Genomic DNA, 12,974 nt, shown 5'->3' on the forward strand with positions numbered 1-12,974 from the left:
TCTGTAACGTCTGAAATGAAATAGTGTGGAATCAAAAACATGTCAATACGCGAGTACACTTGATGTGGGTTGGAAAAAAAAGTATAATCTCGTTCTTTTGTATGTAAAGTCCTCCAGGCATCTACCACTTGCATTTCATGCATTTTTTGTAGTATACTTCTTCGGACCCGACAGGGGACAGCTGAAGTTCCTGAGGAGGTGTCGATTCTAGGATCTAGGGGGATGTTGAAGTCCCCTCCCAGAATCAATCTCCCCTCTATAAAATCCCTTAATTCTGAAAGAATTTTTTTAACAAACTGGTCCTGCTGTTTATTTGGTACATAGATTGTTACTAATGTTACCTTAATGTTTCCAATGCTTCCTTTAAGGAAAAGAAATCTCCCATTAGGGTCTACCCGTTTGTCCACTAAGCACCATGGCACTCGATTAGATATTAATATTGAGACCCCCCTTTAGATTTAGCCTGTTGATTTGGAGCATGATACACACCAGGGAAAAATCTATTTTGAAGAAGAGGGAGTCTACCTGCCTTAAAGTGTGTTTCCTGAACATAGGCTACATCTGTCCCGGATCGCCTCAAATCGTTCAACATTTTCCTTTTCTCTGGGACATTAAGACCCTTAACATTCAAGGAGGTAATCTTCACCTCTTCCATTTTTCAGACAACACTGACAACAAAAAAAAAAAAAAAGAGAAAAAAAAATACAAAAATAAAATAAAAAGTGGGGGGAGAGCACCCCTCCCAAACCTACCTATACGCCCCTTCCTAACCCCTTCTAATCCCTCCCTCCCTTCTAGGCCCAATCGGGCGCACACCCAAAACTGAGCCACCTGACTGACTTCAGTGGGTAAAACCTAATTGGGGGTTTTGGCACAAGATGACAGGGGGGCTCAGACCTAACCTCTTATCCACCCCGGCTCTGAGTTTACTACAAATACCATCTGTAGTCAATCTTCTAAACGTATATATGTAAATTGACCTTCATTTAAATTCCTTCTGATTTGCACTTGACCTGCTTTATTCCATTCCCATATACTTGCATGGGGATGCAAAGCCTGATTGAACCTAAGCTTTTCACCACAGGCCCTTGACTGCGTACCCCGTCCTGGCACAGGGATGCACGGGTGTTGTGTGTATCACCATACTGGCAATCTGTACATAAGTATAAGGAAACATGGCTCACGGACAAAGCCGATGTGTTCCAATATGGTGTGCTGATGTGGATCCCCTGAATTCACCTTGAGAGCATTGAGACCTGCACCTGCATGCCATAATGGGGGGGAAATGTACTAACTGGTGCACACAGAATCTGGCGCAGCTGTGTATACCGTGTTTCCCCGAAAATAAGCCCGGGTCTTATATTAATTATGCCAACAAAAGACACAGTAGGGCTTATTTTCGGGGTAGGTCTTACCATGTAATGTGCTGTCTTCTCTCCCCCTCTCCCTCCCTGCCTGTCGGGAATCCCCAGTGTGAACTGAGTTAAAATGCTTGTACAATCCTATAATCCTCTCTTACAGTATTATATAATGTACAATGTGTGCATTTCTGTAATATAAATGTGCCAAATACCTTCGTTATAGCGCCGCTCTGCACTTCTGTGACCCGCCGGAGCTCTCTTCCCTGCAATTATATTACAGAAACACACATATTGTACATTATAAACTACTGTAATAGAGTGGATTATAGGATTTTACAAGCATTTTTAACTAGGGCTTATTTTTGGGGTAGGGCTTATATTGCAACCCTTCTGGAAAATAACGCTAGGTCTTATTTTCAGGGTGGGTCTTATTTTTGGGGAAACAGGGTAGAACCCTATTGTCCTTTTTTTAGGTGTTCTTACCAAAGCTTAATTGTACAAGCTGATACAATGCACAGCTGCACCAGTTTCTGCACACTTCAGTTTTGGTAAATCTCCTCCATTGATCTGTGCAGCTCTGTCCTGTCCAATAGGCTTCTATGGACTGACAGCACATGGATCCATGCAACATCTCTACATCATAATGCTGAGAAAACATGGACCTGCATTGGGCACACGGTCAAGTGGGTACTTGATAAAACGTCTGCAATGCCCGCTGTGAAACTTTTACTTGACATCTCCCAGCAGTCTTTTGTAAACTGAAAACGGCTTTTACTTAGAATCCTATTCCAGACTTGTTCTCCAATGAATGTTGGGGGTCTTCCAGAAGCTGTTGTATTTAAGTAGAGGTCAGATCACACTTTAGGTGTCGCAATAAAAACTTTTCCATGTATTTTATTTCAGTTGAGTACATTTTCATTTGTAGGTAATTAAAAAAAAACTGTGTAGATCTATTTTGCATTAATATCATGGAGTATTTGGTTAAGTAACTAAAGGTAAAAAATCCCAGGTACATTTTTTTTAAGTTATTGCACTACAAAATGTGGAAAAATCCATTTTAAAAGTTATTGGCGTATAACACTTTTTTACCCTGAAAATAGATATAATATAAATATCTGTGTATCGTATTTTAATCTTCACTTTTTTAAATGTAATCGTGCGAAGGTACATTTTACTAAGTATAGCACCAAGAAGTAAAATTAATTTCCTGGTGATCTTGCAGGAAGTATAGCACAGATATTCATCTAGCCATCCTTTTTCTGAGACAAAATATCTATAGGCTGATGCTGTGTGTTGCATTGCGTATCTTTTCTTAAATGTAAAATGTATTTAGTAAACAAGCATACAGTCACAACATTCATAGATGCTAAAGTATGCAGGTTATCTAGATATCCAAGGCCTAAGGATGCATTAATCAATTTCCTGGTTTTGACAAATGCATCAATAAGGTCCATTTTTGGGGTTAGTCGATTAAAAAAACCAATGCTTTTTTTTTCCTCTGATAATGGGTATATGTGTCACACCTGATTGGAGTTTCTGACCCTGGTAATGAAAGGGTAAGTTGGATGATAGATTGGTTTGTGCATCTTGTACTCCAGTTTATTAGCGCTCTACAGGTTCTGTAAAACAAACATTTAAAAGTCTACCACGAGATAAGCAAATATTGCCTTAATCTAAAAGGAATGACTATTAAATCTTGGAGTTTTTGCAGTTAACAGCGAGCGATTATCCACTCCATTTTTCTTTAGCCATCTGGATATATATGTGTGTGTGTGTCACGTAGGGGGAAAATCACTGGTGCGAGCTATACACCGATGGCGTACCTCGGTGCTGAAGGAGGGGGACGAGCGCCCACCGGAAGTCACCGAGCCGTGACTGGAGAGGAGGGGCTTTCTTGGCAGCGTGTTTGGGAAATACACGAGGGTGTGCATGATGTCGCTGACTGCAGCCAATCCTGTAGCGGGGGTGTGTGGCGTTTGGAGGGAGAGCACAGCTCCAATAGCAGGCGAGCTTTGTGTCTCTCCCTTCCAGTGTCATCTGCAGGCTCGTTGGCGTGTAGCGCTGTGTACATCCATATGGCGTGAGGTAGAATGACTCCTATGAAGCTCACATCACACACGCACAGTCCCGCCTCCGCCACCAGCATTAGACCAGTGTTCTGTCTGTCACAGGAGATGGTCCGATGGCAGAGGCGGGACTGTGCGTGTGTGACGTGACAGCTGAGTGGAGATGACGGCTCAGTGATTTCCGGCGGGCGCTCATCCCCCTCCTTCTATACCTCACAGTTGCCCCCAGTTCCTGCCAGAAACTTTATTACTGAGCCTTGGACTCGAAATTGAGAACCACTGACCTAGGAGAGGACAAACAAGGTAAGATACTTGCCTCATTCCGCACTGTTACCAAGTCCCCTGGCAACCAGCACTCTCTCCTGCTTTCAGTGCAGAACTACTATAGACTATGGTAACATTAAGTAGCTTTCAGGCAGAAAAAAGAAGCAAATAAGGGGGGCCAGACATACAATGCAGAGGAAGCCTGCAGGAGCAAGGAAGAGAAGTATTTTACCTTCTTCCAATCCCCCTGAACCAAACTGGCATTCAACTACGTGGAGGGAAACCCAGCTAGAAGCCCTAAGGTACTGTGTATCTCATTGAACATAGGAGCTGCTCTGAGTTGCTTGCTGTACATTGCTGCTTATCTTATTTTTAATTTTAACTGTATTTACCATTTGGACTAAAATTTTTTTTTTTTCCAGAGAATTCCCTCTTAAAATTGGGGCGCGCGTTATACGCCGATAAATACGATTATATATATATATATATATATATATATATATATATATATATATATATATATATATATATATATATATATATATATATATATATATATATATATATATATATAGATTATTTCCTGTTGCCTTTTGGCGGGCTTATGATCCTCAGAGGATAGTTATATTTATACCCTATGGTTGACATCATACTTTGTCTTTATATGTGATCATGTGTTTTTTATACATCTTTTCATATATTATGTTTTTTTAAATGTTCTTAAATCCTTACAGGGTTTATCAATTGAGGGGATTTTCTTTGCGTGTTGTAGTAAGCGGAGACTGGAAAACTGGTTTACTTTTTGTATAGGACTTTTTACTTTGAGGGATTAGCTCAGTGTTGGGGTATGCAGGACCCCCTGGATGGGTCACAGCACAGTTAAGTAGGCACGGATGGACAGCAGGATCTTTGTGAACACAAAACTGCTTTATTACAAGTCCTGCTTATAAAGTGCAGATATTAAAAATGGCAAAAATAAAACTGAAAATCTCTTGCCACTTTGGGTATCTAATTGCAAAACACAGGAACCTATCCATTTGGTCTGGAACAGCCTACTGCTGCCCAAATATCTTACTGACACATAGAAACAGGCTTTTAGTCACACAGACTAATGGCCCATGATCCGAATATCGGACGAAAACTATTGATTTTCGGATTGTGTGTATACTACTTTCAAGACCTGATCACGACGGTTCATCCAATATTATTCGATCGCCCAAGCACGAAAATTTTCCTTGTACGATAACAGATCGTACGATTTTTATTTAGTCAGCATAGTCGTCGTCCGAAAATACAATACAAATACATTATTTCTGTCATATGAGAATTTTCATGACTTTGGTAACCTATTCAATTTCTACTTGTGACTATTAAGTGAAAAAAGCTTACAATCTGTTGTACGATATTCGGATCGTGTGTACGGGGCATAAGACCTATTTCACACTGAGGCAGTCTTCAGGCGTTTTAGTGCTAGAAATCGTGCCTGTAAAGCACCTGAAAACTGTCTCCCATGCTGCCCAAGTGCTTTCACACTGGGGTATTGCGCTTGCTGGACATTAGAAAGTCCTACAAGCAGCATCTTTGAGAGCACTATAGCACTGTATACAGCGCTCCCAAAACGCCCCTGCCCATTGCAATGAATGGGCAGCTCTTCGGAAGCACCACAACACAGGCATTTTTAACCTCTTTGGGGTTAAAAGCAACCTGCTAGTGGCCGAAAAGCGCCAATTAAACAGCGGTAAATCACCGCTAAACCGAGCTATGCTTTGCTGCTAACGTGTGGGCGACCCCAGTGTGAAAAGGGTCTTATAGAGCCCTGAGTGCCTATCATCTGTTACACCTAAACTCGTTAACTCTCATTGAGCCCAAACAGGCTCACTACAAAACACAAACAGAAAAGCAATCCGTGTACAGCATGAATCTGGGACAAATATATCTCCCATCCTGGACACAACCCATAAATTGTCCTGGCTTCCTGTCAAAATACTTACCTACCTCAAATACAAAATTGGAAGTTACAGTAAAATACAACGAATTATATTTGAGATACTGAAAGCAGCAGTGCAGAGGTCAAACTAAAACTAAACCAATGTTCATTAATCATTAGATACATTTGGGCACTATCATTCCCTATTACACTCTGAAAATTCTAGTTTCCTGAACTAGGCCTGAAATCACTAATACATAGGGGGGGTTATTTACTAAAGGCAAATCCATTGTGCACTTCAACTGCACGTGGAAGTGCAGTCGCTGTAGATTTGAGGGGGACATGCAAGGACAAACAGCATTTTTGCTTGTACATGTGTGGATGATAAATTGGCAGAGCTTTCCCTCATTTACGATCTTGCCCTCAGATCTACAGCTACTGCACTTCCAAGTGCACTTGCAGTGCACAGTAAATTTGCCTTTAGTAAATCAACCTCATAGTGTTGTATTAACAGGCCACTCCTAAAACCATAATTTAGCTATATCCAGTTTTCTATTTTTTATTTTTTTGTTAAACCACAATGGTAAGACTTCATTTTAAATATGCATTTCAGTTTGGGCACCGATTCATAAAGATGCTGCAGAACTGGAGTAAGTGCAGAGAAGGGCAAGTAAACTAATGGGGTATGGAGGAGCTCTGCTATGAGGAAAGATTATACTTGATTTAAAGAGGAGCTCTAGTCCCCAGCCCCCCCAAATTTAAAGTCAGCTGCCAAGAATACCGTAGATGCTGACATTTAATATAAGGACACTTGCCTATTCCGAGATCCAGCGATGTCCTCACCTGAGCTAATTCTTCAATTGGCTTCTAGGTTAGGCGCCAACATCTTAAAGGGTTACTAAAACCTCTTGTTTAAAATAAATAAAAATCACTTTCCTTCACTGTGTGGTTCATTTTGCACAGATCTGGTATCTGGAAAGTTGAGGCACTCTCCCAGGGGGTTATCGTGCGGGTGGTGAAAAGTCAAGGGTTTACAACCCCTTTAAGTAAGGGAACTTTGTGAATGACCTCAGTCTTCTGGGATCTGTGATGTCTTCCAGAAGGTTGCCGGGGGGGGGGGGGGGGCAAACTTCCATTCAAATCCCTGCAGCAATCTGTCCTGGAGCAGGTACCTTATAAAACTGGGTACCTGCTCCCCCCCCCCCCAAAAAAGTGACAAATGTGGCAGTAGAAGGGTGAGGATGCAGACAAGTGAGACATTCCCTTTCGGGTCAAGTTCTGCTTTAATCTCCCTGTGATCACCTATAAGTACATAAATGGCCCATATGGTAAACTTTGTGCAAAGCAGTACACTTAAAGGACATTGTAAATGAGAAAGGTGCACTCTTTGTGCTTAACCACTTACCCCCCGGACCATATTGCTGCCCAAAGACCAGAGTACTTTTTGCGATTCGGGACTGCGTCGCTTTAACAGACAATTGCGCGGTCGTGCGACGTGGCTCCCAAACAAAATTGGCGTCCTTTTTTTCCCACAAATAGAGCTTTCATTTGGTGGTATTTGATCACCTCTGCGTTTTTTATTTTTTGCGCTATAAACAAAAATAGAACGACAATTTTGAAAAAAATGAATATTTTTTACTTTTTGCTGTAATAAATATCCCCCAAAAATATATAAAAAAACATTTTTTTTCCTCAGTTTAGGCCGATACGTATTCTTCTACATATTTTTCGTAAAAAAAAATCGCAATAAGCGTTTATTGATTGGTTTGCGCAAAAGTTATAGCGTTTACAAAATAGGGGGTATTTTTATGGCATTTTTATTAATATTTTTTTTTACTAGTAATGGCGGCGATCAGCGATTTTTTTTTTCGGTATTGCGACATTATGGTGGACACTTCGGAAATTTTTGACACATTTTTGGCACCATTGGCATTTTTATAGCGATCAGTGCTATAAAAATGCATTAGATTACTATAAAAATGCCACTGGCAGTGAAGGGGTTAACACTAGGGGGCGAGGAAGGGGTTAAGTATGCCTGGGTGTGTTCTTACTGTGGGGGGGGGGGGTGGCCTCACTAGGGGAAACACTGATCTTCTGTTCATACAGTGTATGAACAGAAAATCAGCATTTCCCCTGCTGACAGGAACGAGAGCTGTGTGTTTACACACACAGCTCCCGTTCCCCGCTCTGTACCGAGCGATCGCGTGTGCCCGGCGGCGATCGCGCCCGCCGGGCACACGCACGGAAGTCGGGGGCGCGCGCCTCCGGCGGCGCACGTGCGCCCCTAGTGGCGGCTAAAAGGCAGGACGTCCATTTACGTGGTCTCGCCTAGGAGAGCCACCTTGTGGACGTATAATGACGGTGCGGCGACGGCAAGTGGTTAAAGAAAAAGAGGTGTAACATTTTCATAGGACATCTCTACAGTAAGAGCTGGGAAAATGTAGCATATACTCCTACAAGAGCTGATTCTAATTTGGCTGATTCAGCAAATATCATGTTGTCTAAGACCCCTTTCACACTGAGCAGTTTTTCAGGCGGTACAGCGGTAAAAATAGCACTGCTATACCGCCCAAAAAACTCCTTCACTGCATACTCAATGTGAAAGCCTGAGGCGATGCGCTGGCGGGAGAGAAAAAAAAATCTGTCAGCGGCATGTATATACCGCTCCTTCACCGCTCCTTCCCATTGAAAACAATGGGAAACCGCGGCAATACCGCCCGCAATGCGCCTCTATAGAGGCACATTGTGGGCGTTAACCCTTTATCGGCCACTAGCGGGGGTTAATACCGCACCGTTAGCGGCTGATTCCCGCGGCAATCCCGGTGACTTGTTAAGGTTCCCCTATCGAGCTGGTTCCTGTAAGGACTGCGCAGGCGCAATCCTTGCCGACAGAAATCTCCGAACCTGGGCCGGCATCCAGGCTCATTCTTTAACATCCCAGTGGATTGGAGAATGTTAAAAAAAGAGCCGTGAGGCCGACTGGCCACTTTCCTCAAATTTCACGTCGCCCTGGGTGCTGGCTGAGGTTCAGAGATTTCCGTCGGCAAGGATTGCGCCGGCGCAGTCGTTGCAGGAACCAGCTCGTTTGCCTGAACTAGATCGTCAGATCACTGGCGATATAGTGACACTTTTTTTAGCGGCGATATACCACCACTGCAGCTCCCGCTGTAATGTGAAAGGGGCCTAAAGATAACAGGAAGGATTTTTTTCTTATTTGAGCAAATTGGACCATGCATTATCAGGTTTTTTGCCTTTCTTTTGAATCGGCTGGTGGTTTAGGGTTTTGAGGGTGCATGATTTCAGATTATTCATTTTTTTTCTTTTGGTTAAAATCGATTTATATTGTGTTTTTTTTTTTTAAGCTATACAATTAACAAGGCTAACTTTGTATTAATACATTTGGACCTTTACAATCAAAAGAAATCATCTGGAATTTGCTGCAACACTTCATCTTTATTGATCTTTTCATGCAAAAGACATCAGACAGTGCGGTAAGGTTATGAGTAAGTGCTAGCCACAGCAGGAAACGTGTCAACTTTTACTGTACCCCGCACCACCTGTGTCTTTTGCATAAAGGAGATCCATAAAGGTGAAGTGTTAAAGCAAATTCTGGATTTCTTTGGATTGTGTATCTGCAGGCTATCTGTGCTACCACCTTCACCTGCGCCCTGGCTATGCTATGAATGGATGGCTATTGTGCTCTCTTGGAGCAGCTTTCACGTCGGTGGTAAATTTAGACTGTGGTTCCTTTTTCCCATCTCTACTTGGGCATTCATTAGCTAGCATCACTCAACTGTTATGTAATTCAAAGCCAATGCTGTCAATTGCATCAACTGTTTTATTCATCTCTGCTTCAAGGGAAGCTGACATAATGTTTGCTGTGAATGCAAAGGTGTATTGCTACAATTTAATCATCATAAAATATAATCTGTTACACATTTAACTGTTATATCACAGTATGCATTTAAGCGAAACCGTAATTGCATGTTTACTACCATTTTAAATAAAAGGAAAACATTTTTACACAATTAAACCTAAAACTTACCCACGTTTTCTCAAAACCATACAGACCTTTCCTTATTTATTTATTGTACTATTTTATTATGCTAAAAACTTCAAATAGTAAGAATGAGTAATTTACCTTAGTAATACTGCTTAGTAATCAAGCATGCAGTTGTGTTTATACACTCACACTTTATCCTAAATTATCCAGTTCCAATGTGAAGCCGAAAAATCGGCCTGGTTGTGAATAAATAACATGTAATCACTATTTTAAAGGTGTAGCGTGATGTATTCAATGGTTTTGGCATCAAATCTTTTGCAGTTACATGTTCGCTTAAAGCTTCTAATACATTATATAATTTTCCTATTCAATTTACGATACTTACGATATTTACCTTCAACTATGTAGTACAAGAGCCTACTTGATTGCATACAAATTGAAAGTGTTTAGGGTTGACCTCACATTATAGGGTTTTGGTAAATCTAAAGGAAAATTGTACAAGAAAGTTGTATAATGTATGGCCAGCCTTAGTTTTTGTCAGCATGACAGTGTTGCTTAGGAGCTTTATTGCCAACTGAGCTACCTGTTCTGCTACCTTTTCTAAGTCTGCAAATTGTATTGTAATGCAGCGCATGACTTCATTCTTGCAGAGTATGGTGGATAGGAAGGGCTTGACCCTTTTAAATCTCAAATGCTATATCATACTTAAGGCCTTCTTTTTTGGCATCTTAAGGATGTCTTCCTGTTTTCTCCACTGTCTGATCATACTTAGTGGGAGGATGTCCAAATTGTCTCTCTGTAGCTCTATTTCCATGGTCTTTTGCATAGCTGTCTACATTCAGTTTTATTTTTGCAGAGTAAGACAATCATTTACTTTTTATTATTTTCTGACATCTTGGGTTCAGAACGCTCTGGTCCCTGTTGCATCTGCACCCTCTCCGCCTCCAACGGGATTGCATCAGTGCACAATCTCCACCTCCAGCTGACGTTGGTAACATACGGCTCGTGATTGGAGGAAGACTGTTTGACAAGGTATTGCCAGCTATGCAACTGCATGGCTCTCTCCCAGGCTGACTCGCTGTGTTGTATAAGATGCCACTCGATTTTTAGTCTAACCATTTTAGGAAAAAGTAGCGTCTTGTACATGGAGAAATATGGTATTTCTATGTGCAAAAACAATATGCAGCAGTCAACAAAATGTATGTTTTATTTTTATTTTTTTTCTTTCAGGTATTTTTGGCATATGCAGCGAACCTTGCATGAAATATGTTTGGAATGGACAACTTTTAAAGTGTGTAAAAGACATTGTACATCGTGACTGGCTGCTTTATATAATTCATGGTTTTTGTGGACAGTCAAGTATCCTTTACAACCTGATCAATCAACTGAAAAAGATGAGTTTCATGTTTATGTAATGACTGTGGTGATGGTGCTTAACGATTTTTTTCCTTAGAAAATGTTGAAAAAAAATAGGTGTTGATTTACTAACGGCAAATGGACTGCACTTTGCAGTTGCAGAGCTTAACCCCTTGACGCTGACGTAACCCAAATATGCAGGGTTCTGTTTCAAGGCATTACCCCCAGTACCGTTTTTTTAGAGCAGACGGTTGGCTTTCTTGTAATAACCACTCGGCTGCTGTTACAAGCAGTGGGAGGGGATGTCCCGCCACCTTCTGCAGCTCACGCAGACTCTCCTGTCACACGAGAGCAAAGCTGCAATTTCCACTTTTCTCGGGTCTAGGATCTAATAACCCAGAGGCAATGTTATGACATAACTTCGGGTTAACTGGAGCCTTAAAGAGGAAGTAAACTGTTTCTCTCTTTTGTTTATGGACGGACACAGCAGCATAATCTTGACAGTAGGGTATTTGCCTTTTGTCAGGAGAGGACTAGGCAGAAATATGTTAATATGTTAAAACATCAAAACTGTACAGTACCGTCCAGTTGGCGATCCCTCTGGGTACAACCCCTCTCCCTGCATGCAGCAGCTAATTTTTATTTATTTTTTTCTGTCTAGGAGATTTACTTATTTCTACTTTTTTGATCCTGGGATCTACTATCAACTGCCAGCTTGGTGACAGGCTGGATATCCTAGATCCTTGATTCTCCAGTCCGGCCATCGAGCGTGAGCAAACCTTTAGCTATGCGCTGGGTCAGCCACGACATGTGGGTGGCCGGTGAGCTATATGCTCTTGGGCACACATGACCGGACTACTACTGTCCGTGTCACAGTATGCTGTGGCCAACAGCTACCCCCGTACCACTCGAGTGGTGGGTCTGTCCGGAATGCGTCCAGCAGTCCTCGCAGGACGGGTAAGTAGTGTTACACCGGTTTTGGCAGGTTGGAACAGCTGGGCATTCCTGGGGAGGTCGACTAGGGGGTCTCACCCTTCCTTTCTTCTCTCCCTGTTTTTTCCCTCCTTCCCATGCACTGTGGTGGCTGGGCCTGCTGTGTACTGACCGGGGGGAGGGGCTCTGTGTCTGGCTTGGGGCTGCAGGGGTGTCCAGGGTCTGCTCTCCATGTGGGGTGTTTGGTGCCATGGGGGGGGGGGCTCCACACTGAGGACCAGTGTGTTCACAGCCTTTTTTCCCTCTTTACCTCAGAAAAACGTTTGGTATGACCCGGTGCCATTTTCTTGTAGCAACACTTGGTCTTAAAGCGGATCTCCCATGGTCATACGTCTATTTTTTTTTTTGCAGTCAATAATTCGTTAATGTCATACTTAAACAGTACTCACTTTTTAGCTGTTTTTAGTCCTCCGCTTTCCGATTTCGTATGGAATTCACTTATATTCTCCCAGTACCGCTGTTTTCATTGTACTTGTGGGCATGTGAAGCCCACAAGCACTCATTTCCGTGTTGCATCAGCATTCACTGCTCGTTCCGTCGGGCAGGGATGTCGGCTTCCGGTTTGCCATAACGGGCGGCGTCGTAATCAAGTTACCGCCCCATTGTTATGGTGAGCAAAGCTCAAATGATACCGTACAAAGCATAGCTCAGTACGGGAGAGAGCTACAGCTACGTCACTTACGTTTTAGGAAATAACGAGGTAACTCGTCCTGGGAGCAATGACAAAAGCTCCCAGGAGACATTGCGGTTAAAACATATGACGAACTACCCACAATTTACACACACAAGAGAGACAGGAAGCCGAGTGACATATGATTTGACTGAAATGCTGGTCTGCGGACCAGACGTTCAAGAAAGCTATGGGGGATTTCCTCTTCCAGGGTTAGAGGCTTTTGGAGCCTCGCTGGATGACATTATTAAAAATGTTTGGGTGAGAACACGGTGCTCCTACAATTAAAAAAAATAAGGAACCACGGCGTAGGCCGGGGCCCTCCTTTTTTTTT

At 42.4% G+C, this 12,974-nt stretch overlaps 1 protein-coding gene across 4 annotated transcripts in view; it reads left to right on the forward strand.

The window, feature by feature from the left end:
• Positions 1–12,974, forward strand: part of FIG4 (FIG4 phosphoinositide 5-phosphatase) — a 432,686-nt gene that overhangs the window by 155,565 nt on the left and 264,147 nt on the right. For all 4 annotated transcript variants that reach the window (XM_040350224.1, XM_040350227.1, XM_040350225.1 and 1 more), the window contains one exon: positions 10,852–10,980. In XM_040350224.1, coding sequence (XP_040206158.1) covers positions 10,852–10,980 — 129 coding nt within the window. The remainder of the gene's footprint in view (positions 1–10,851; positions 10,981–12,974) is intronic.

Source organism: Rana temporaria, chromosome 4, assembly GCF_905171775.1.
Source record: "Rana temporaria chromosome 4, aRanTem1.1, whole genome shotgun sequence".
NCBI lineage: Eukaryota > Metazoa > Chordata > Amphibia > Anura > Ranidae > Rana > Rana temporaria.